This window comes from Giraffa tippelskirchi, chromosome 8 (genome assembly GCF_054371585.1).
Source record: "Giraffa tippelskirchi isolate mGirTip1 chromosome 8, T2T-mGirTip1v1.2.pri, whole genome shotgun sequence".
NCBI lineage: Eukaryota > Metazoa > Chordata > Mammalia > Artiodactyla > Giraffidae > Giraffa > Giraffa tippelskirchi.
This window is the reverse complement of record NC_137282.1, coordinates 117,240,287-117,265,423: the sequence shown is the minus strand read 5'-3', so window position 1 is coordinate 117,265,423 and position 25,137 is coordinate 117,240,287. Positions and strand designations below refer to the sequence as shown.

General features: G+C 45.9%; 1 protein-coding gene across 4 annotated transcripts in view; it reads right to left on the bottom strand.

Moving 5' to 3' along the window:
- SLIT3 (slit guidance ligand 3) overlaps positions 1-25,137 on the bottom strand; it is a 703,024-nt gene that overhangs the window by 215,892 nt on the left and 461,995 nt on the right. For all 4 annotated transcript variants that reach the window (XM_081520700.1, XM_081520701.1, XM_081520699.1 and 1 more), the window contains one exon: positions 12,484-12,555. In XM_081520700.1, the coding sequence (XP_081376826.1) occupies positions 12,484-12,555 (72 nt within the window). The remainder of the gene's footprint in view (positions 1-12,483; positions 12,556-25,137) is intronic.

Genomic DNA, 25,137 nt, shown 5'->3' with positions numbered 1-25,137 from the left:
AATAGGACTCTTCATTCCACCAAAGTCTCTTTATGAACTTTACTGTCTAAAAGAGACACTTTTAAACATTATCATTATTGGAAAACTACTTTTTATTTGTGGGCTCTTGAAGCACTAGAGTTTCTCAGTGCACACACTGAAATCCACTGATCATAACGTGTCAATGGCTTATTTTAACAAACGTGAAAACTGAGACCAAGAGGTTAAGTGGCACCCTAGGGCAGTGTTAGTATCAGTTTCCTATCGCTGCCAGAACAAATTACCCCACATTTAGCCGTTTACAACAAACAAAACAAACGCATCTTCTCAGCATTCTGGAGGTCAGAAGTTCTAGATCAGTTTCACTGGGCACATGGCAAAGCATAAGCAAGGCTGTATTCCTTCTGCAGGCTTCAGGGGACAGTCTGTTTCCTTGCACCCTCCAGGCTTACTAGGTGGGTCCATGTTCCTTGCAGGGCTTCCGGGATGAGATGGGCTTCCCTGGTGGCTCAGCTGGTAAAGAATCCTCCTGCAATGCAGGAGACCTGGGTTCGATCCCTGGGTTGGGAAGATCCCCTGGAGAAGGGAAAGGCTACCCACCCCAGTATTCTGGCCTGGAGAATTCCATGGACTGTATAGTCCGTGGGGTCGCGAGGAGTCAGACAGGACTGAGCGACTCTCACTTCACGTTCCTTTCCCACATGGTCTCTTCTTCCTCTGCTTCCAGCTCATGTCTTCCTTCTTTTAAAGAACCTTCTGATTACACCAGGCCTACTGAAGAGCTGACTCAGAGGAAAAGACCCTGATGTTGGGAAAGACTGAAACCAAAAGAAGGGGGCTGCCGAGGATGAGATGGTGAGATGGCAATGACCGACTCAATGGACATGAATTTGAGCAAACTCCGGGGGACAGTGGAGGACAGAGAAGCTTGGTGTGCTGCAGCCCATGCGGACACAAAGAGCTGGACACACCCTAGTGACTAAACAGAAATTGAAATAATCCAGGATAATCTATCCATCTCAACGTCCTTAATTTCATCACATCTGCAAAGTCCCTTTTGCTGATAGGGTACATGGTCACATATTTCAGGAAATAGGATGTGCACCTTTGTGGGGGTGGGGGGGTCATTATTCAGCCTATTTCAAATAGGCAGCAGTTAATAGCAGAGCTGTGACCAACCCCAGAATTCCTGGGCTCTTGATGGGGACTGGGGAAGGGAATGGGGTGAGGAAGATACATCTTTTTATCTGAACTGTCTTGTTCCTGGTCTATTACAAGCCATAAACCAGAACAGGGCAGCCCCACTGGAAGAAAGAAGAGAAGGTGTGATGAAGTTAAAATGTTCAGAGTTAGTGCTACTTTGGGAGCAGAATATCATAAACATGAGCTTTGTTTCTGGGTACGTAGGCTCCACTGTCCGTGGAATTCTCCAGGCAAACACACTGGAGTGGGTTGCCATTTCCTTTTCCAGGAGATCTTCCAGACCCAAGAATTGAACCTGAGTCTCCTGCATTGCAGGTAGATTCTTTACCACCTGAGCCACCAGGGAAGTCCCATGTATTTATCTAGGAAGGGAAGATTTAGTCTATTAGATGTAATAATCTGAGCCAAATTAACTCTCAGAGACGGAATAAGGGCAGAAGTATTATTAATCTTCATAACAATACCATCATGAGCCACTTAACATGTGGGGAAACAGAGGCTAAGAAAGGGATAATTTGCTTAAGATCACACAGGTGATAAAAGTCAGAGTTTGTTTGATTCCAGGCAGTCTAATTCAGGAACCTGAACACTTGACCATCTAAACATTCTCAGAGTTGATGCAGTTTATACTGAGACCCAGGCATGCGCAGGCTCTTTGAATCACAGATCTTCTCTGAAGAAGAAGGAACTGCTGCCTTCCTGCCTTAGGCTATGAGACTCTTCTTGCTGGTTTGCTCTATGGCACTTAAACTTGCAAGGTGTCCCCACCTTCTCTCCAAGAAGAAAAAAAGATGATTCATGTTGTTGACTCTGAAAAACTGAATAAACATAAGCTGTTGCAAAGGGCTATAAAAGGTGAAGGGATTTACCGGTACATTTAAAAGCTCACCCTTCTCTGCTTGGCAGAATAGAAGGAGCAATGAATGGGTGGAGCACAGGGAATTTCCAGAGCAGTGAAACTCTCCTGTGTTACTACCATGGTGGATGCCAGTCACTACACATTTGCCCAAACCCACTGAGTGAGCCCTAAGGCGAAATACGGCTCTTAGTTACAATGTTCAGTATTGGGTCAGCAATGGTAACAAATGTACCGCACACTAATGCAAGGTGTTAATAACAGGAGAAACCGGGTGAGGGGCAGGCAGGGGGTATATGGGATCCCACTCACTTCTTCCATGAACCTAAAACTGCTCTTCCAAAATAAATTTTTTTCTACTAATTAAAAAAAAAAGAAGAACTCATACTTTTAGACAATCTCAACGATCTTCTCGGAAATATTTTCCCAATGGTGACCATCACAGCTCGCTCCTGCCTGGGGTCTTGGCTGGTGCTGGAGACCACAAATGCTCTTCCAGGGCTCCCCGCTGATCTGTACCTGCTGTTTCCTACAAGCCATCACCCCGTGCTTGTCAAATCTCAGAGCTTTTCCTAGCTGACCCCTCAAAAACACTTCAGACTTGTCCTAGATTTGCCACTGACTAGCCTGGTTGCAGTCCATGGGGTCACTGAGTCGGACACGACTGAGCGACTCCACTTTCACTTTTCACTTTCATGCCCTGGAGAAGGAAATGGCAACCCACTCCCGTACTCTTGCCTGGAGAATCCCAGGGACGGGGGAGCCTGGTGGGCTGCCGTCTATGGGGTCGCACAGAGTTGGACACGACTGACGCGACTTAGCAGCAGCAGCAGCAGCAGCCTGGTTGCCTTGAGAGAGTTTCTGAATTTCTTTGAGCCTCAACTTCCCCACCTATATCTAGAAGCTAATAAAACTTTTCCTAATGATCTGGTTGGGCTGTTGCATTAATTAAACAAGATAATACCAATGAAGGCTTTGGGCAAACCACAAAGTAGTAGTGTTCACATATTTAAGACACAGAGTTTCCCCACTTTATGCCTCACTGGTATTTTCCCCATTTTAGATTGGGAGACTGAGGCTCAGAAAAGTAAGTTACCTGTTCAAAGTCACATAAGTCATAGCAGCAAATTGAGAATTAAACACAAATATCAAGTCTGACTCCATAACTTATATATTTTGTTTTGACTTTTTATTTTGTATTGGGATATAGCTGATAACAGTCTTGTGATAGTTTCAGGTGAAGGGAATGGGTCATACCAATACATGTATCCATTCTCCCCCAAACTCCCCTCCCATCCAGGCTGCTCCATAACATTGACAGAGTTCCCTGTGCCACACAACTCACACCTTTAATCACTCCACTACACTGTCTCCAAATGAGATAAACAATCAGAAGAGCAACAGGTACTAGAGTCTCAAAGTGTGATCGCCACTGTAATCATCATCTTCCCTCTTCTTAAGACCCTTTCCTTTCTCTTTGGATCTACAAGTCTCCAGGCAAAAGCTCAGTCCAACAGTGAATGTCTCATAGGACTGCTCGGCCCTGCTCAGAGGGGCCCAGAATCACTGCGCCTTCTTGCCAGCCTGCGGGAAGAGATGTGACTCTAGTTCACATGCTTGTTGTAAACCCGTTGTTTGCTGTGCATTTATTGCTCAGAGAAGTTAAATATCTGTGATGATTTTTTAAAAAAGAATTTTGTCTACAAATAAAAATGTCCCAAATGAGAAATTTTAGTGCTGGATCCAGAATAATAGTCTCTATTATCCTGAAAAAAAAAAAAAAAAAAAGAAGAAGGCTTCTCTGGGCTGATTCTTACAGCTTTGCTTTTATCCTTCTTTATTCCAAGACATAATCATGCTCTTTCGCTCAGAGTTTTAGCAGTCCTCCAAGTGTTGGCGTCTCTTTGTTCTGAAAGTCATCCACTTATTCATTGTTTATTGAGCATCTACTATGAACCAGGCATGAAACTAACTCAAATAAAGCAATGGGTAAAACAGATTCTGCTTCAACCTCTGCATAGCTTGCAGGCTGTTGGAGCAGAAAGACGACTCAGAAGGCAGTTAAAACTTAGGGTGGGGTGTTATATGAAATATCCAAAGCCCAACGGAGGACCTCTAACACAATCTATAAAATGGTGTAATCTTGGCCTAGAAGAGATTCTGTGTGTTGCCTGTACAACTTCCAGTTCTAGACACAACTTCTGGGAAGGGGCACTTACCACCACCTTGCTTTTGTATAAAGTGAAAGTGAAAGTCGCTCAATCGTGTCCAACTCTTTGGGACCCCATGGACTCTACAGTCCATGGAATTCTCCAGGCCAGAATATTGGAGTGGGTAGCCTATCCCTTCCCCAGCGGATCCTCCTGACTCAGGAATTGAAACGGAGTCTCCAGCACTACAGGTGGATTCTTTACCAACTGAGCTATCAGGGAAGTCCGGCTTTGGATAACACTGTATCATATCTTAAATAAACTGGCAGATTAGACTCCTTTAGTCTGGAGAAGATATGATATGCTTTGGATAACACTGTATCTATCATATCTTTTCAGGGCTAAAGGAGTCTAATTTGCCAGTTTATTTTACTATTGGCCTGATTTCAGAGGATTTACTTTAATAAATCAACTGGTATTTATTGAGCACTTACATTGTTGGCCCTGGGAGCAGAGCGAGCAGTGTGCTCCAGGGGAGAATGTATCACATTGTATACACTCTTTGTGTACCTGTTGGTCTCCTTCTGTGATGGTATGTCTCAAAACCAGGAGCCGTGCTTATTCATCTTTTTCTTTCCAGGACTTGCTTTGGATCTGGTGAGGGTAAGGGCTCCATGACGGTTTGTGGAAGGAGGAAGGGAAAAATGGAAGAGTTGTAAGAAAGAAAGAAGGGAGGGAAGAAAGAGGAAGGGAGGGGAGGAGAGGGGAAGGAGGAGGAAGAAAGAAGGAAGGGAGGGGAAGGGAGGGAGGGAGGAGAAAAGAGGGGGAGGAGGGAGGCAGGCAGGCACTGCTGGGAGTCTTTTCTTTAGACAGCTTATCTGGGTAGCACTTAGCATCCTGGGGTGCAGTCCAACTTCCTCCAGCAGCACCTTTGAACCTGACACAGGCAGCCAGGAATGCAAAGGAGAGGCTAGAGAACCTGCTGCACCTGGGGAAGGTGATGCATCAGCATCTGCTTGCCACCTGTGAGCAGCTTTTCCCAATTCTCCCTTCCAAGATGCAACAGGCTTTCATCAGGAGAGGCAGGCACTAGTCCCGTCCTCTGTCTTCACCCACTAAGCCCTGGGGACAGGCACATAGTTCACTGTCCAGTCAGCCCCGTGGGCCTGCCAGCTTTCTCCCACTGCTCTCTGCAGTTTGATGCTGCCTCTTTAGGCCCACTTTGCCTGCCTGAATTCAGGACCATACACTTTCAACAAGTCTTCTCACTGGCCAGCCTGACTTCAGTCTCTGCTTCTCAGTGATTCACCCTCCCCACTGACACCAGAGCTGTCTTTTTGAAATGAAAATCTGATTATGCTGCTCATCTACTAAAACCATTTCAGTGGCTCCCCCTTGCTGTTGCTGAATTGATCAGGCATTCAAGGTCCTCTCTGACCCCCACTCCTCCAGATTCCGCCTCCCCACCCTGCTATCCTCATCTCTCTTCACTGTTCCTCTTGTTCACTGTGCATTGGCCATGAATCGCTGACAAAACTCAACTCTTTCACACACTTCTGTCCCTTTGCACAGGTTGGTGATTTTTCATATGCTGTTCCTTCTGCCTGGAATGCCCTTCCCCTGGGTAAACTCCTACTCATCCTTTAAGACCCAACTCATGTCACTTCCTGAGTGAAGCCAGAATCCGGTTTGCTTCCCACATCTTTGTTCTCACCTCCAACAGAGTCCTGACCCTGTCCTGAACCCACTGATTTACTAGTTTGCCTGCTCATCACACTGTGAGCTCTCTTTCTGTAATATTATTTTCATATTAAGTATTTCAACAATTGTGCATGATTTCTTATACGTAGTAGGCCAACTGCAAATATGCGAAAAATGAAAGAACAAATGCATTCATTTGGTATATTTTTAGTCAATCTTTTTCTCTGCTATGAGCTGTTCAGGCGCTGGGGATTCCACAGTGACTGAGATGGGCAGAGTTCCTGTGTGCACACGTTCATTGTGTCTGATGTCAGAGACAGGGTGACAAATAGATGAACAGGATCATCTCAGAGGGCAATGCATGCTCTTAAAAATATAACTGGGTAGTAGGCTAGAGAGGAAGGGCAGTGGGTGCTGGAGCTGCTTCAGATGGGTAAAGTAAGGCCACTCTAGGAGGTGTGATGTCTCAGCTTAGACTTAAACCATCTGAAGGAGCCGACTGTGTGGAGTTCTGACGGTTTAGCCTACCACGAAAAGGGAGCAGCAAGTGCAAAGGTCCAGTGGCAGAAAGAAGCTCAGGGTGTGTGTGAGAAGCACCAGATGAGTCAGAGGGGACCCAGACGATGTAGTCTTACAGGGCACGACCAACTGCATGAACTCTGTACCAGGTGCAGCGATGGAGTGAGCTGAGCCTGAGATCAGCAGACAGAGATGCCACCATCCAGTGGGCGGCCCCTGCCCCTCCCTCACCCTCACACAAGATTACTGCCTGCTCATGGGGCTGAGACAGCCCTCATTAATCTCAGGAAGCGGGAGGGCAGCAACTCAGACTAACTAGGAAACACAAAGGCCTCCTGCCCAGCTTTGTTTTGAAAGCGTCAATTTCAAATTCTGCTAGCTGGCAGAGACAGGGGTTATTGATTTTCCCTTCTGGAATGCATGTCCTACAGAGTGCTCGCAAATAGAAACTGAAAAACAGAGGAAAACGTAACTGCTGAGAAGATAGAACAAGGGGACATTTTTAAAAAACAATCTATCCTGGTTTTGTCTTTTTCTTATTACGCTTTGTTGGATTGTGGCTTGTCATCTCTCTTTTTGTTCCAATTCATTTCCCTCCTTATTTCTATGTCTTACGATTCTCTCTCTCTCTTCTCTCTTTCTCCCCTTCTGTCTTTTTCCTTTCTGGGTCTTCCCTGATCCCTAGCATGGTATTTGCATATAGAAGGCAGGGAACATTGGCATGTCAAATATTGGCCTATCTACAGGTCAGTATGCCTGAATGCCTCTTTTGCCAGAGCAATCTATCCATCTTATTGTCTCTCTTTATTTATTTATTTTTTTGTGTGTTAAAGATGAAGATTCTTTTGAAATTTTATTATTATTTTTAAAATATTTTTATTGGGGTTTTTGAGGTGACTGAGCACGCACGCACACAGTTGTTTTGTGATGGTATTGCGTTTGTTTCTGCTGTACAGCAGGGTGGATCAGCTACACACAAACACATATCCCCTCTGATTTCAAGTGCCTCCACATTTAAGGCGTCAGAGCACCGAGTAGCATTCCCCATGGTATACAGTAGGCTCTCATTAGTTATCTTGGTATGAAAGTGAAAGTGTCAGTTGCTCTGTCATGTCTGACTCTTTGCAACTCCACGGACTGGAGCCCGCCAGGCTCCTCCGTCCATGGAATTCTCCAGGCCAGAATACTGGAGAGGGTAGCCGTCCCCTTCTCCGGGGGATCTTTCCATCCCAGGGATCGAACCCAGGTCTCCCGCATTGCAGGTGGATTCTTTACTGTCTGAGCCACCAGGGAAGCCCCTGATGATCTTATTTACAAAGCAGAAATAGAGACACAGACATAGAGAACAAACCTATGGATACCAAGGGGGAAGGAGAGGATGGGAGGAATTGGGAGACTGGGACTGACATATATACACCATTGATACTATGTATAAAATAGACAACTAATGAGAACCATTGTCTCCCTTTAAATAGAGAACCTTGCCTCTCCTGGGCAGGCACTGTAGCAGGATCAGCCCATAAAACCAGCTTTGAGTAATTGCATAGAGCCATATCCCCAGCTAATCACATTCTTTCTTTTCTCCAGAGAAGCAGGAAGCAAATAGAGGCTTTCTTCTGCTGCCCGGGTGGAGGCAGGGCACTAAATCCCCCCAGCACCAGCATGACACCGGTGCCTCCTCATCCCCATCAGGTTCAAACATCCCCAGGGTCCTTTCAGCTCTGACAATGAATCAGGCCTCTGCTTGCCAGCAGCCCCATGAGTTACTTCCCTTCTTCCTTCTGCTGGTGGGGCTGAGTGGGGGGCAAGCTGGCTAGACAGAAATGTCCATGGACTGAGTCCAGAAGACGGATGGGTGGGTACTAAGTGCAGTGGCCTAGGCCCAATGGGGTCTGCTGACTTTTACTAAATTACACACATCACACTAATTGAAACTCAGTTTTGTCATCTGGAAAATGGGGGTAATACAGTCTCTTCCTTCTTGAAGGGGAATGTCAGGACAAGCAAAGAAAATCCACATCAAGACTACAAAATCATAAGCCACAAATAGCCAATTCTTGATTTTCTCCTTTTAATAGTATCATGAATTGACAGCCTGATACTGCAATAATTTATCATCTCCTATTTTGCTTAAGTAATAGTAGAAGACTGTTAGGTTCCCTGAGCTCACACGAGGTGATGGAGAAGGTTTGAGGACTGGCAGGGGGTTCTCAGACCGATGGCAGGGATATATGTTCCCGAGGTTTAAAATTCGCTCTTCGTCACACACAAGAGAGACAATCTACAACTGGGTGATTGAGGTGTGGTTGGAGTAGGGTGTTCCCTTAACAGGTTTTATACAAATATTTTTACAAACTGTCTCCTATTTCACATGTAGTGATGCATATTTAAATGTACAACTACAGCCATCAACCTTTATTCAGATGCTTCCTTCTTGACCTTGCTCCACAGCTTGGGTCCTGTATCTTCAATTGCATGCCTGCATGCGTGAGTGTTCAGTCATATCCAACTCTTTGTGACCCCATGGACTGTAGCCTGCCAGGCTTCTCTGTCCATGGGATTTCCCAGGCAAGAATACTGGAGTGGGTTGCTATTTCTTTCTCCAGGGGATCCTCCCGACTCAGGGATCGAAGCTGTGTCTCCTGCAGTGGCAGGCAGATTCTTTGCCACTGTGCCACCTGGGAAGCCCCATGCCTCTAATTACCTACACTTCATTTTCTCTTAAGGCTGGAAGATGATTGAGTTTTACACCCTTTGAGTTAAACCAGAGATGCAGCTGTGACCACAGACCAAAGTCAGAGAACCAGCAGGAACAGGGTGGGAGGTCAAGTTCACCAATTTCCTAATGCACAAGAGATGCTCCGTCCACGCTGTGGAAGACTTGACACTACTTTACACTCAACTTAGCATCTTCCAGCCTCGATCTTCCTCCTGATATTTCGATCTCTGTGGAATGGGAGCTCCAAGAAGGCAGAGCTCACAGGTACATATCTTACTTCCTGCATTTCCCCCTAGAACTGGCATTTAGTAGGAGCTCAGAAAACATCTGAGGCTGCATGGATGAATGACTATGAGAACTCGCCATCATTCTCTGTGTCATTTAAATATGGAACGTATCCTTTTCGTCTTCTTTTCCTGTCTGTAATAACTCACCGATTGCCAGCTCTGCTGCCTTGGTTCTCACTGGCATCTTACTGTGGGACTCCTCCTTTCACTCCTGACTGCAAGCCCGGATCCCCCATGTTGGACCACAGCCTCACCCCCTCATCCCCTGTCCTTCTTCCACCTTCTCCTGTCCTAGGTTCCTCTTCCAGAATGGATGTTTCCATTGTGACCTCTTTCAGGGTGGAAGCTATACCCCTTCTCAGCACCTAGCTGAAGCACATGCTCCTTGCAGGCAAGGCTTGCCACCCCCTGACCCCCTCCTCTCTTTCTGACCTGCTCACCTATTATTCCAGCTCATAATCTCCCTACTCTGCACGCAGTGTGTGCCCATCCACTCTGTGCATTGCAATCCCAATTCCAGGCTCAGCGCAAGTCTTTACAGTTATAACAACACCACACCTCTCTTTCTGACCTGATAGCCTATGACTCTGGCTCATGATCCCCCCACTCTCACGAGACGGCTTGGCTTGTGTCCCTTGACACCCAGCTTGGATAGGCTTGCCTCCCGACTCTGCACACACCATTTGCCTGTTCGCTCTGTGAATTCCACCGTCATTCTGTCTGGGCTCAGAGAAAATCTTCACAACAATAACAACAGCAATGGAAGACAGCAGTAACATTAGCTACAACTTTCTAAGCACCTTCCAAGTGCCAAGCATAGTACTGCATTCTTTAAACACGTTATTCCATTCACCTTCACAGAAGCCCTGGAGGTGAAGTACAATTCTTATCCTCCTCTCACAGGGCAGAAATCTAGGCTCAGAAGTCTCAAGCGCTGTACCCTGGGGTCACAGAGTCAGTACGGGGAACAGCTGGGTATCAGGCACATGTCTAGCAGATAACCAAAGTCATGGTTCTATCCTTTAGGTGACACTGCCTAAAGCTAGTGTTCTTCTTCGAGCTCTGACAGTCCTTCATAACTCATGGCCACTGGTCAGCTCATTTTCCTGTGGGCTGTTAAAACCCTTGACTTTCTCTCGGATGCACACTTCCTGTCCCCAGTTACACCATAAGTCACCTGAGTCCATGACTCATACTTCTGGGCCTTAGAGGTCCTGGTCCCCAAAAGCATGCTGACTGATCAGAAGCATTAAGTAATCAACATCTTGCGCTTTGTTGGTTAATTCATCCTTTAAGCGGTGAGTTTATTTGCCTCCCCTGTACTCCTAGATCCTTGCTGTTCAGGACACACATCCAGGTGGAGAAGGAGGCCCTGTCTGTAGTTCTTGTGTTTGCAGACTCTTAACACCTCCTGCCCCTGAGGTCTTTGTGAAATTAGAGACAGTACAGGAAAACAACAATAACCCTCAAACCCCAGCAAACGACTGAGGATGACTCTAAGAATGAATCACTTTCCTGAGATTCAAAAATGTAGTTAGTAATTACACAGTCCTGCTTATCCATCACCATGATTTACTTTTTATTAACTGGCTCATTTAAAATTACAGCCATGAAACAGGATAGATATACCCCTTTCTGTATGTAAGATGTTAACTGAGGGCTCAGCTATCAGGAAGATGATTGACTTTGAGTTAGTCACTGTTCTTCTCTGGTCCTCAGTTTTCTCACTGACCTGGGAAATTTAGGGATCTGATCCTTTTCTGCTTTTCTGGGACGCTGTTCAACACCACCTCTTATGTGCTCCGTCTTGAGTCACAGTCTCTGCAGTCTTTGTCTGCTCTTCCCAGCCCTCCTCTGCTTCTGGGCAGATGAAGCAGTGGGCAGCCCCCTGTCTGGAGCCCCTTGCAAAGTCCTCTCTGGCCCTTGCCCCCTTCACCCCAGATGCCCGTGCCCTCTGGTGTGCTTTGCCTGTTAAGCACCTAAAGCTTTCTGCTCAGTTCTCAGCAGAGGGGAGGCAGACAGCCCGTATTGGGAAGCCACCATCAGCTTTCTGGCACACCAAAGTCCCTGCAGTCCTTATAGGGAAAAGTCAGAGCTACAGTTGTTTTTTAAAAAAAATCTCCTTCAAGACTTTTCAAGTTGGAAACAAGCCTGTGCAGGAGGCCAGTGGGCAGAAATGCCTCCTCTGTGCCCCTCTCCAAACTCAGGTTCTGAACACATGGGCTCAGGAGGGTAGGCAGAAAATTCCAAAGGCACATTCCTCGTGAAGGGAAGAGCCCAGGAGTCATGATTAGTGGCAAACAGTGGGGGCCAGGCAAGAAGCGACAAAAGTCATTTGGAAAGTTCAAAAGCAGGGTGATGGAACAGTTCTGCATCAGTTGCAGTAACAGGCAAGGGAATCCGCACGTGATAAAAGGACACAGACCTGCACATGCGCACATGTGTGCACACAGACACAGGAGTGCAGAAAGGGTACACAGACTGGCCTACTATTTTTGAAACTTCCTAGGAATCAATACTTATTTCAAAATAAAAATGAACAAAAACCCCAAGCACTAGTGCAGTAGGTCTGGCTATGTCGCCCCAGGACCCTGGCACACAAGGCCTGATGCTCCCTCATAAGATCCTATTTAATAACAGTGAGATCTTCACCATCACGATCTTTAGCATCATCAAGGCTCCCATTTGCTGAACACTTACTACGTTGAGGCACTCAGCATGAAAAACATTTTCTCATTTGCATCAATACCCCACCAGGCTATCATCCCCATTTTATAGAAGGTAATGAGCTTGGGAGAAGCTGAGCCACAGGGCTACTGTGGAACAGGAGTGTAACTTGGCTCTGGGACTCTATACTGATGCTTGGGGATGAATGATCAAAGAAGAAAGAGACTCCATGGAGCTGCTTTGGCATTCTGGAGACCACTCTAGCACACCCTTCAATCTGTCCCAAAGGCGCCCGGCCCAAGGCAGCACCGGCGCGGGGATGCTGCCTGTCTGTGCCATGTCGCTCACCCCGCCTTTGCCCAGAGAGCCCGTCTGCAGGAAAGCAGCAGAAACATCACTTACAGGTTCTTCACGTCGGCGATGCCGCGGAACGCCTTCCTCGGGATTCCCAGGATCTGGTTTTCGCTCAGATCTCTAAACAAGAAGAGAAGAGGCACAGGCGTTAAGGACCCAGCTAGGCTTTATCTGCATCTCATTATGATAACAAAACCGCTCTGGTGGCTGCGTCTGCGGTCAGAAGTGTTTGGGGGACTGTTTAGTCTCAGGCCCCAGGCTGGTAGCAGCCCTCACATTGTTCTTCTGGTGGTGGCCTTGCTGAAATGGTTAGCAGGCGGCCGGCTGCCTCCAGGGCGGGCTCTGTGGGTGGTCTCGCACCTCCAGGCCACAGCCAAGCGGTGGGTTATTTGTTGCAGGCTGCACCCAGTTCTGTTTTGCCACCTCCCAGAGATGACCCCTTCCTCCCCTCCCCCATGACGTCCCTCCCCCAGGGTAGAGTCGACACCTCTCACTCTCCCATCTTCTCAGGGACTCTGCCTTTGTCATCTCAGATGGGAATGCAGCCAGGCCATCTGGATTTTCTGATGTGGGGGGAGGTACCATCGCTGCTTTTCTGGAGCCCCGGAGAGACTCGGGGGGAGGCCTCCTGGATTGTCTAAGGGATAGGTGTGATGGATTCAAATTGCATTTCCACAAACCCACCCAAAATAGGGGTTCTACTGTACTTCATGTAATATGTAGCAGCGTAACATGCTGTTTTGAGCAGGGAGGGGAAAGGGACAAAGCTCGGGTCTCAAAGCTGCTCAGAAACAAGCCTGTGTCAGCATCCTCTTTAAGAGCCCCAAAGCCTCCATTTCCTTTCCTGAGACCCATGCGTTTGTTCTGGCTCTCATGGCCTTCCAGTTTTCTGTTTTGCTGGACCAAATATATGCACCTGTTTTCATTCATACCCCAAGCTTGCTTAGGGTCTTAGTGAGTAATCAAGCATATATTTGTGTATCGATCAAGTCTATATATACAAATATGTATCTTCCTTATTTTGAAAAGAACACAATAACTTTCAGATATTAAGGTAAAAAATGTCCTACGCAGACACAACCACTGTTACCAATTAGGAGTGATATATGTATAAATTTCACCAATATGGTCTCATAGTATATAGTCTGCTATAACCCTTCCTTCCCACTGTATTGAGAACATCTGTTTCTGTCATTAACAGTAGGCCGATGCCAACGTTTTTAACGGCTATACATCATCCAATTCTATAGGTGGCTATATGACCCTACGCTGTCAGGTATTTATTTATTTGCCATTTAAGGCAGCCCTGGGATGAATTTTCCCAGTGCCACACACATTTTGAGGACGCTTGTTTGGCTACCTCCTTGGTATAAAGTCGTATGAGGAGATGTACTGCGTCACAGGGGAAATGGCTTAAATTGCATGCTGTCCTAGAGGCAGATGGACATTCCCACACTGATTTTCCATGGCACCTAATCCAAAGCTACAGATGATTCCAAATGTATTTGGAAAGAGAAGTCAGACCACCATCCTCCACTAAGACCTGGGCCCTCTAAATTCACCGTTTTGCCAGGGAGCAAGAGGAAACCTGGGAAGCGGAAGAGAGGTGTCCATTTCTCGGCTCTCGTCTGCTGAGCTGAGTGGACGTATGCTGAGCGGTGGGCCAAACTCGAGGCCCATGCAGACGGGGCCACTGTCAGCCTCGAGGCCGGGCCTGGTGTTGGCATCAGGTGCAGAGACGGACACGGAGGGAAGTCTTGGGGCTGAGTAACAGCGAGCTCCCAATCTCGAATCCAGTTTCCTCTGCCTGCAACTGATGTAAGTAAATTCAGATGCAGAGTGAGCCCTGCTGCAGGCTCCCCAGGCTGCGCCTGATTCAATGAGCAGGGCTCCAGCCTGCAGTCTGGGCGCTGAACAAAGCCCACGGCAACAGCGGAGGTCAGGCAGTGTCAGCAAGGCCACTCCCCTGCTCTCCATCAGCCTTCAAGAGAAGGGGGCCCAGGTCCTGTCATCTGACTCAGGCAATTTCCACCAGGCGTCTGGGCTGTCCCCAAGGCTCCGGCAGCCACAATGGGCCCAGTCTTTTCTGCCAAGTGAAGGCTGGTCTCTAGGACAGTGAGCCCCTGCCCGCTTCTCTCTCAGGCTTGGCTGCTGGCTTTGGCCGCTCTGGGAAACCAACCGCTCAGGCCACGTTTTTGGCAAAAGGCTAATGATCAAAATCAGAGGCAGGTGGAGCAAACAGGAGAGGGGTTTAGAATGATCAGCTCGAAGCACACTTGAAAGCCAGATGAAGCAGTACATAGTCCAAAAATGCATTCACCCTTTGAGTTTAAGGTACCCCGGTATACTGAACCAATAGCAATTGTATGAGTATTCTGGTTTGCAGTACAGTGGGATGAAGAGGACAGTCCTATTTAAGCAAAAAAATCTGGTGGAGGTGCTGGGCAATCTCCCACGAAAGTGGTCACACAGACAAAATCCTGCACTGGGATGGGACGGCCACGTGGGTTTCCATTCACTATTCTCTTGCTGAAGGTAGGAGCTCTTGCTCCTACCTTCAGAAGCCCCATTTAAAGCACTGCTCCTGCCACCTCCTTGTCATGCCTTCCTCTTGCCGCAGTTTGAGCAAAACAGTAGATGGTAGAGAATTTATCTGTTCCCCATGACAATCTGCTTGTAAATTTTATTAATTTTATTTTCCATGGAGCCTCTTTTCTCTGGCTAACAGTACCACTGCCATTTATCCGCAGGACTGTTATTGATTTCATAAATACCTCTAATGGGCTGACAAACTGACAGCTTCAATGGTGTTACTGATGGGGTGTGGAGGAGGGTTCAGGGCTGGGTGCTTCATTTTTGGTAACTGTCCCTTCACAATTATCTTGGGGCCTTTGTGAGGATTCCTAATAGTGTGTTTATCTCAGCGTGATGCCAGAGCATGGAGCTATTGTTAAGTACTATCTTTGAGAGAGACAAGAGCCACCATTTTCGCCTGACACTTAAATAAAAATAACAAAATCTATCCGGGGTGCCCAGAGCCTCATTCTGGCCAATCGCTTGTCAGGGGTTTAGTACCTCCCTCTTCCTGAGGGAAAATGCTCAGAAGCCAGGGAAGCAAACTTAGGTGAAAGGGATGAGGTTGGACTAGGGTGAGCGACAGAGCTGAGCTGGGATTTTCTGGGGAAATAAAAGAAGATGACGGATAGGAAAGGCTCTCTTGGTTGGGAAGTGGGGCTACAGATTGGAATGCCTTTTTAAATAATTAGGACTCAGAAAGAAGAACTGCATTAGCTAAAGTGCATTTTCCTGCTTCCGGAAAATGATTAACCAACTGATTATTCCATCCCAAAACACCAAACCAAAGAGGACTTATTAAGGAGACAGTAAGTCAAACAGGAGTTGGCAAGAACCAAAGATCCCCCTTCCAGCCCGCACTCCCCCCACCCTGCCTTTTTAATTTACTAAAATGCTTTGGACACAGATTAACTTTCTTCACAAATTTATTATTGTTTCATCTACCTTGAAACGGGAAATGCAGACACTTTGATAAATGGATTGAAAGGTTGTCTAGTTTCAGTGGAGCTTTTGCAATGCTTCCCGGGGCTCTCCCTGCAGAGTCAGGCATGCTTTGTTCTCAGAACAGCAGTGAATGACAGTCCCCACCTTCAGCCCACCCCTGCCTCCCCATGTTTACCCGGCAAGGCAAGACGCAGGCAAATGCTCTCCTCTCTGCTCCAGCGGGGACAAAGTCTTTGTCCTGAGATCACCTTCAAGCTACGAGGAAGTCCTGTCTGTGTTAAATAGCAGTTTATGGGGATGGGGGAGATTCGCTCCTGGAGGTCCATCTCCAATTACTCCCAAGTTTCAGGACAGGGTTTGGAAGCTCCCCAACCTTGGGAAATTCTTATGTCTGAAGTGATAGAGCCACTTATTAGCTGTATGGTCACAAAAACTACTGAAATGCTCTGTGCCTCAGTTTCCCCTTACTGATCTCCTGCAGATTAACACTAAGGATGAAACGAGTTGGTATGTGTATACTTTGCACGGTGCCTGGAACCCTGGAGGCATTCAGTGAAAGGCTGCATTTATTTCTTGAACTTTCCCCCATTTTGTCCTGGATTTACAGTGCTGAAACTGTCCCTTTTCACCAACCTCAGGACAGAGGCCTACAACTCCGCAAAGAATAGAACACGTAAACATTGTTACTATTCTTTCCATAAAGTCTGAGGGAGATCAAACTTCCTCTCGGGCTTTCCTGGTGATCCAGTGGTTAAGAATCTGCCTGCCACTGCAGGGGACACAGGTTTGATCCCCAGTCCGTGAAGATCCCACGGGCTGCAAGGCAAATAACCCTGAGCACTGCAACTGCGGAAGCCTGTGTGCCTCGAGCCTGTGGTCCGCAACAAGGGAAGCCGCCGCGATGAGAAGCCTGCACACTGAACTAGAGAGAGTAGCCCTGGATCACCGCAACCAGAGAAAGCTCACGTGTAGCAATGACAACCCAGCACAGCCAGGAAAAAAATAAATAAATCAACAGTTTTAAAAACTTCCTCTCATCTATCATCTAGAAAGCAGTATCCATATTTGACTCTAGATTCTTTTGGATAAAACAGGAGAGTTTGATTCAGGAGGAAAGGAATGTCTTGGGGGGGCTCTTTTAGAAGCAGATGCTTGCTCGAGTGATGGATTTACAAAGTACTCCTGGGAGAGACAAGTAAGGGATGGAGAAAATTGGATGGAGAACGAAATAAAGGACAGTTAGGTGAAGTGCTGGCCTTGGCCCAATGCCCTGGGAGCTCCAGTCTCTAACCAAGGGCGGTGGGTCTTTGTAGCCCAGCATTAGACAGTCCTTGTTTGACCACCCAGGAGAAAGATGAATTCCCTGGTTTGCCTGCTCTCTGTAAGTCTGGATGAAGGGACTCCAGCAGCTCAAGGACAGATAGCTGAAGAAGTTCCCAGCCATGAGGTTTACCAGCAAAGTCCAAAGAAGCAGGAGATAGGAGCTGATGTTGGTAAAGGGAACCCAAGGGATTCAAACCAAAGCGCTTCATAGGAAGGCTTCAAGGTTAGTTTTTCTAAATCAGGAAGTTCTCAGAAGATTAAAAAAATCACCCCTGAAAGATGACATATCCAGGATCAAGAATCAAGAGGCCATGAGGGGAAGGTAATTGAGAAAAAAAAAAAACTGCAGCAACCCAATCTGGCACCTTCTTTGTCTATTTTCCCAGACCCTTTGCACTGAGACCAATCAAGTGCCTTTTTAGTAACTTAAAAAAAAAAAAAAAATCCATCAACTCTTGATTAGCCAAACTAAAAGAGGGCATGATCTAAAAGCATTTATATTTAGAACCTTCATTGGACTGGAGATCAGGACAGTGGATTGCCATTCTGATTCTCTTTGGCCCAAAACTGTACTAAAATTACTATCTTAGTCACTCCCACTGCCTAGCAGAAAGAAATAGTCCATTGCTGTAGTAGGTATCAACCCAAACTCATTTCATTTCTGATCGATAATCCATGAATCTAAAATTTCTTGGACTCTCAAAGTTACCATCCTGTACAAAGCTGAACCTTGCTCCCCTACCCCCAGCTCCTAAAATATGGTAAATGTGATGCATCACTCTGCTCTAGGAACCAAAGAGGGAGATTCTGTTTAGCTTACCTTATTTTATACAGCAGGAGGGACAAATACGCAGGAAAAATTATCCCCTGGGGATTTTTACAATGTGGGCCTTCAGGGGGGATTTATCTTAAAAGGTAAATCTCTTGTGCAGGCAATTTATCTTAATAAGCAAGATTATATGTTTGCAGTTGGGTCACTGTCAAAACCAAATGAGCCCCAAACATAGGTCCCAGGTAAGATGGAGAAACAGTGAAAACAGTGACAGACTTTATTTTTTAGGTACCAAAATCACTGCAGATGGTGATTGCAGCCATGAAATTAAAAGATACCAAAATCACTGCAGATGGTGATTGCAGCCATGAAATTAAAAGATGCTTACTCCTTGGAAGAAAAGTTATAATCAACCTAGTGTGCATATTAAAAAGCAGAGACATTACTTTACCAACAAAGGTCCATCTAGTCAAAGTTATGGTTTTTCCAGCAGTCATGAATGGATATGAGAGTTGGACTATAAAGAAAGCTGAGCACTGAAGAATTGATGTTTTGAACTGTGGTGTTGGAGAAGACTCTTGAGAGTCCCTTGGACTGCAAGGAGATCCAACCAATCCATCCTAAAGGAAATCAGTCCTGAATATTCATTGGAAAGACTGATGCTGAAGCTGAAACTTCAATATTTTGGCCACCTGATGCGAAGAGCTGACTCATTGGAAAAGGCCCTGATGCTGGGAAAGACTGAAGGTGGGAGGAGAAGGGGACGACAGAGGACGAGATGGTTGGATGGCATCACTGACTCAATGGACATGAGTTTAAGTAAACTCTGGGAGTTGGCGATGGACAAGGAGGCCTGGTGTGCTGCAGTCCCTGGGATCTCAAAGAGTTGGACACGACTGAGCGACTGAACTGAACTGAATTGATGAAGCCCTGATACGTCCAGCTGAGTGTCTGGTCAATAGCATTCTTTGTCTGAGGGAGCTTACAGTAGAATACCTGAATCATTTCCTGAAGGAAACACCACCTATCTCAGAGATCCAGAGACTCAAAGTATCAATGGGGGACAATCCCTGCCTCCCCAACAACAATGACTTCCCACGGCTCCAGCTGAGTTTCTAATATTTTACTGCAGCAAGGGTTGACATTGCCTGCTCTCTTGATGTTAAAAAGTTACAGAATGAAACACTTCAATAAGAGTTCCTTCCTTCCTGCCTTCTCTGGACAAGATCATTAGAAAAGTTCTAGTCATAGCATTCCGGAGAAGGCAATGGCACCCCACTCCAGTACTCTTGCCTGGGAAACCCCATGGACGGAGGAGCCTGGTAGGCTGCAGCCCATGGGGTCGCGAAGACTCGGACATGACTGAGCGACTTCACTTTCACTTTTCACTTTCATGCACTGGAGGAGGAAATGGCAACCCACTCCAGTGTTCTTGCCTGGAGAATCCCAGGGATGGGAGAGCCTGGTGGGCCACCGTCTGTGGGGTTGCACAGAGTCGGACACGACTGACGCGACTTAGCAGCAGTAGCAGTCATAGCATTCAGATACTTAAGCTTAGTGGAGATTAAATGACTGTTCAGATTTTTACTCCACTCAACAAAAAGTGAATTGAGCACCTACTGTATGCTACACTATTGAGACACAGAAGTAAACAGAACCAAGTTGCTGTTCTCCTGGAACATACATCTTATTGATCACAGATACAAATAAGCAAACTCCTTTATATATATGAATATAAAAACCTAGACACTTCAAAACATAAGAGCTGCAATTTCACTGTTTTTTTTTTTTTTTGACTTTTCAACAAGAAGAAAGCCCGTATCTAAATTCACACTGTAAGATTGTTCCTAACCACCAAGGAAAATACTTCACAGTTTTGTTTTCCTCAAAGTCCAAAATCTTTTCAGGTTTTAGGGGGGAAAAAGGGGAAAGATGCCAATCTGAATCACTGGGACTTGCAGAGATGTAGATTTGTTTAATCAAGTACTTTGGATTTGTCTTTTAAAGTGGACAGTTTGATAAAAATCAGGATAGTTTGAAAATGTTATTAACAGGGCAGCCATTCCCACAGTGGGGCTCACTGCCTACCTGATCAGAATTTACTGATGATGCTTTGAAAAAAATATATAGATTTCTGGTTTTTAAAATAATGTAGATATGCTAACAGTATTATGTTATGTTTTCAATGTTTTGGTATGTGTTGTTATTTTTTTCTTTCATTTATGTCTTTATCTTTGAGAGATACATACTGAAATAATTAAGGATGAAATGATAATGTCTGAGTTTTACTTCAAAACAATACAGAAGAGGAAGAACCGGGCAGAGATATTGATGAAACAAGATTGGCCATGAGTTAATACTTATTAGAGCTTAGTGATGCATATTAGTGAGGTTTGTTTATAATCCATGCTTGACTTTTACACAAGGGTGAAATTTTCCATAATAATAAAAAAATTTAAGGCTGATTCCTGGGACCCATCCCAGACCTACTAAATCGGAAGCCTTGAGGATGATTTCTGGACACTTTGAACAAGTTTGAGAACATGGGTAAAATAATTAGTGTATCTGATTAGGTGCCAAGTTCATATTCTAGTTGTGTGTCTTTCAGAGTATTAATTCAATCCTTTAAGCTTCAATTTGTACTTCTTTGAAATTAGGATAAGCATCATAGATAATGGACAAGCAGGTGATTTCTATATTCTAATGCAGGATATAAATGCAAACCACTATCTTGATTTTATCAGCATGAAGCTAACAAATATAGCATCCTACTTCTTTACATATCTAGTCTGCTTAGGAAAAATCTTGGGTCCAAGATGCAAAGGAGTTTGGTGTCTCAGGTGTAGGCTTGCTGGTGTTGGGCAAAATGAGCATGGGATAGGTAGGTAGATGGGCAGGTAGGTAGCTAGACTGATCAACAGATAGATGGATGGATGGGTAGGTGGGTAGATGGATGCATGGATGGATGGATGGATAGATGGATGGTTAGGTGGATGGATGGATGGGTAATAGGTAGGTAGGTTGATAGATAGATAGATGGTAGATAGACAGATGGATAGATAGGTAGGTAAGGAGATGAAAGGAGGGATGAATGGATGGGTAGGTAAACGGATAGGTGATAGACAGATAGATGGATAGATGGATGGATAGGGTCTTCTCACAGGAGGAGGCTGTGGCAGGTAGAGTGGCAACATTTATCCTATATTTTAGAAATCCACTCAGGGGCCCAGTTTGGAGGCTGACCCAGAAAGAACTAAGAGTCCCTGGGTGACTCCTCCTCTCCCCGGGATCCCAGAGATCTGGCAGAGGCAAATGAAGTACTCTGTCCCTCCCAAGCCCTCAGGTGAGGCTCTGCCTGAGTGAGACGGAGACATTCCTGGTGGAGCCTCACAGACAAGGAATTTCCCACAGGTTTCTAGGAGAGCTGCAATCTACGAGAGAAATCACTAGAGGGCAAGGAGTGAGCAGAAGGGCATGGCCAGACTGAGAGGCAGGTCTGGAGCCACGATGGCAGATGCAGCCCTGGTGTTTGAGCACAGTGGAACTCAAGGACCCTCTGAAGGGCTGAGGGTTATAAGCTGCTACAAAAGCCTACAGATGGAATTGGGGTTCTTGGTTTGTTCTGAGTAGTAGAGGCATCCTTTCTCTTTCTGGGCTGATGTTTTAGAGACCACAGACTAATGTATTCAGGTTTCCCAGGTCAAAGCAAATGAGTAAAGCAAAAGATTGTTATGGACAATCATAACAGTGAGGAGGTAGGCTGGGGGAATGCAGGGCCCACTTAAATTAATTTCCCCCAAGTCAAAACCAAATTATTCTCTGTGCTTGCCAATAGAACACTCCAAGGACTGAAGGGTGCAGAGGCCAGTATCCTTCCAAAGAAAGTGAAAGTGAAAGTATTAGCAGCTCAGCTGTGTCCGACTCTTTGTGACCCCATGGACTGTAGTCGTCCGTTCACGGAATTCTCCAGGCAAGAATTCTGGAGTGGTTGGCCATTCCCTTCTGCAGGGGATCTTTCCGACCCAGGGATCAAACTCAGGTCTCCTGCATTGCAGGCAAATTTTTACTGTCTGAGCCTCCAGGGAAGCCTGCCCCTTCAGAGAAGACCTGCTAATTCTAGAGCAGTTCTGTCCTATCCAAGTATCATATGAGCCACTAGTGCAATGACATTTTCTCAGGGACTTTTCTGGCTCTCCAGTGGGTAAAACATTGCCTTCCAGGGCAAGGGTGCATGTTTGACCCCTGGTCAGGGAACTAAGATCCCACAAAAACCAAAACAGAAAAGAGAAACAGCATTGTAATAAACTCAACAAAGACTTTAAAAATGGTTCACATAAAAAAAAAACTTTAAAAAATATTTCTCTTAGCTGCATCAAAAGCAATCAGTTGAGATGAATATTAATAAAGTATTTCACTTAACCTGACATATCCAAGACATAATCATTTCAATATCAAAATAAATTTGTGAGACACTTTACATTTGTTTTTCATACCAAGTCTTTGGAATCTGTGTGTATTTTAAATCCATCTCAATTTGAGCCAGCCATCCTGTAAGTGCTTGATGGCCACATGGGCCTGATGCCTATTGTATTAGCCAGGTCTAGGGCAAAGCTAGGAGCTAGATGCATAGTGATGTGTCCACTCATTGCCAAGAGAGAAAGAGCTTTCCATGTTGGAGTCAATCTAAAGGAGCCAAATGGAGGACTGCTGGGTAGTGAGGGGAGGTTGAGTTATCAGTGGGAAATGTGGAAAGGACCCAGTCTAGATAGAAACCTCTGGATTCAGGGAAGCAAATCATGAGTTGAAATATTCCAGTCATTCAGTCATCCCTTCTGGGAGCAGAGAACCTCCTTCCAGTCTTGGGGTTTAATTTGCCTTTCCAAATCACCACGCTTCTAGGGCTGAAAGGATAAAACTAACACTTCTAGTCCAAATAGAAGACTTCTTCATTGAACTGTCATATGTAACTCCAACGAAGGCTCTTTGTGTTCATGATATAGCATTATAACTGATTGATCATCTCCAGCTAGTGGTGCAGAGGCTTAGCTTCTCAACAGTTTACTAAGCCCTGGGATTATCACAATTTACCGACGAAACAGTTACTTCGATGTGATTGGGGAGCTCTTCTTGTCAGCCAAATTGAGCCTTCTGTTCTGGTCTTCCTCGTGTCACTAAATGATCAAGGAAACATTACCAGGATTCCAATTACTGGCATCTGACTTGAGTTTGTGCATTCATCACCAACGAACCCTTCAGGGAGTAAAACTGTGATTCAGGTTTTCTTATATCATGTGCAGAAACCTGGTACTGAATAATCTGACTGTAAGGATCTAATGATGTTAGTCGTTCAGTTGTATCTGACTCCTTGCGACCCCATGGGCTGTAGGCCGCTAGGCTCCTCCATCCATGGAATTCTCCAGGGAGGAATACTGGAGTGGGTAAGCCATTCCCTTCTCCAGGGGATCTTCCCAATCCAGGGATTGAACCTGGGTCTCCTGTACTGCAGGCAGATTCTTTACCATCTGAGCTAGTGTACCTGAGATAGTCCCTTGCCAACTTTTTTTCGTTCAATGAAATGTTTTGGTTTGACTTGTCAGTCTTGGCTGGCGTGGGAGGAGTGGTCCACTTGGTTCAAAAAGATGGAGACTGGTGTTTTCTAATTTTCCTTTGTTTGAAGCTGTGCATCTGCCCAATGGAGTTTGGGAAAGGGAGCCCATTTCTGTGCAATCCATCCTCCTCTCCGTCAGACATGCTGTTCCCACCCCCTCCTTCCCCTCCGCCCCTCTCTCTTGGCAGCCCTCCGAGGCTTTCATCCTTAATTTGATTGTTGTAGCTGACACTGTCAATCTGAAATCCAGTAGCATGTCTAATGCTGGCTGGACAAGGGGAATGCAGGAGGAGTTGAGGGGGAGGCAAATTCATCTTGCGAAGTAGCTTTATGTAAATCGATCCTTTGGCCGAATGCTGGAGCCAAGCATTTGCTGATTAATTGGAGAAGCGTCCTTGTTCCTGAGTCTTCTTTAGAGCGATGGCACAAATTGAGTCTGCTCTTCTTCACAAAGACATTCCCACGCCAAAAAGCCTTTGCAATTAGGAGATGAAACCTTGGGAGCGAGGGGGAGGTGGCAGGGGTGGGGGAACGTTTATGGAATTGTTCTGAAATGAAGTGTGTACACTAGGTCTGCTTCGTGATTGATTGCTGACCTGAGTACCCTCGTTTGCCTCCCAGACAGTGGCCTGGCAGCCTAAGTTCTGAGGCATAACATCCCATTGCACAAGATCTACTTGTGCAATAATTAGCAAAAATGAAGAGGGTGGCTAGTGTGCCTTCTACATGTGTTTTTCTTGTGGATTCCAAATATATCTGTTCAGTTACTGCTCAGATCCGTTTCTGTTGGCGTCAAGAAGAAGGGAGTGAATCTGTGATTGATCCAACCCCTCTTTCATATCTTCTAAACTTTTCTGGAAAAAGAAAGCCCCAGCAAGATGTTACCTCATCCTCCAATGTGATCCTTTTAACTCTGTCCCAGAGCACTGTCTGGGGCTTCCCAGGTGGCCTGCCAATGCAGGAGATGCAAGAGATGCAGGTTCGATCCCCAGGTCAGGAAGAACCCCTGGAGGAGGGAATGGCTACCCACTCCAGTGTTCTTACCTGGAGAATCCCATGGACAGAGGAGCCTGGGGCTACAGTCCATAGGGTTGGAAGAGTCAGACATAACTGAAGTGACTAAGCACGGACACACATGCAGGGCATTGTTTAACTTGCCTATACCAAAAAGCTAGTGACAAATGAGCAGCCTGCACACAGGTTAAGTGGGCTTGGATCTGGCAAGATGGCTTATGACTGCTATCCTAGGTGCTGACGAGAAGTGGAGCTGGCCAGGTCACATGGTCTTTGCTACTGACCCCCTCACTAAATTATCAGCTTCATGTGGTCCAGGACTTTTGCTGAGCATGAGGCCTGATGCATAGCTTAAAAAATACCTGTCAAATGTATAAAAGAAAAAGTTAAAAAGATTTCATGGCATTACCTGGTTCAAGGATGATTGAGAATAAACCCCCAGCTATGAGGATTTTTTTTTTCCAAG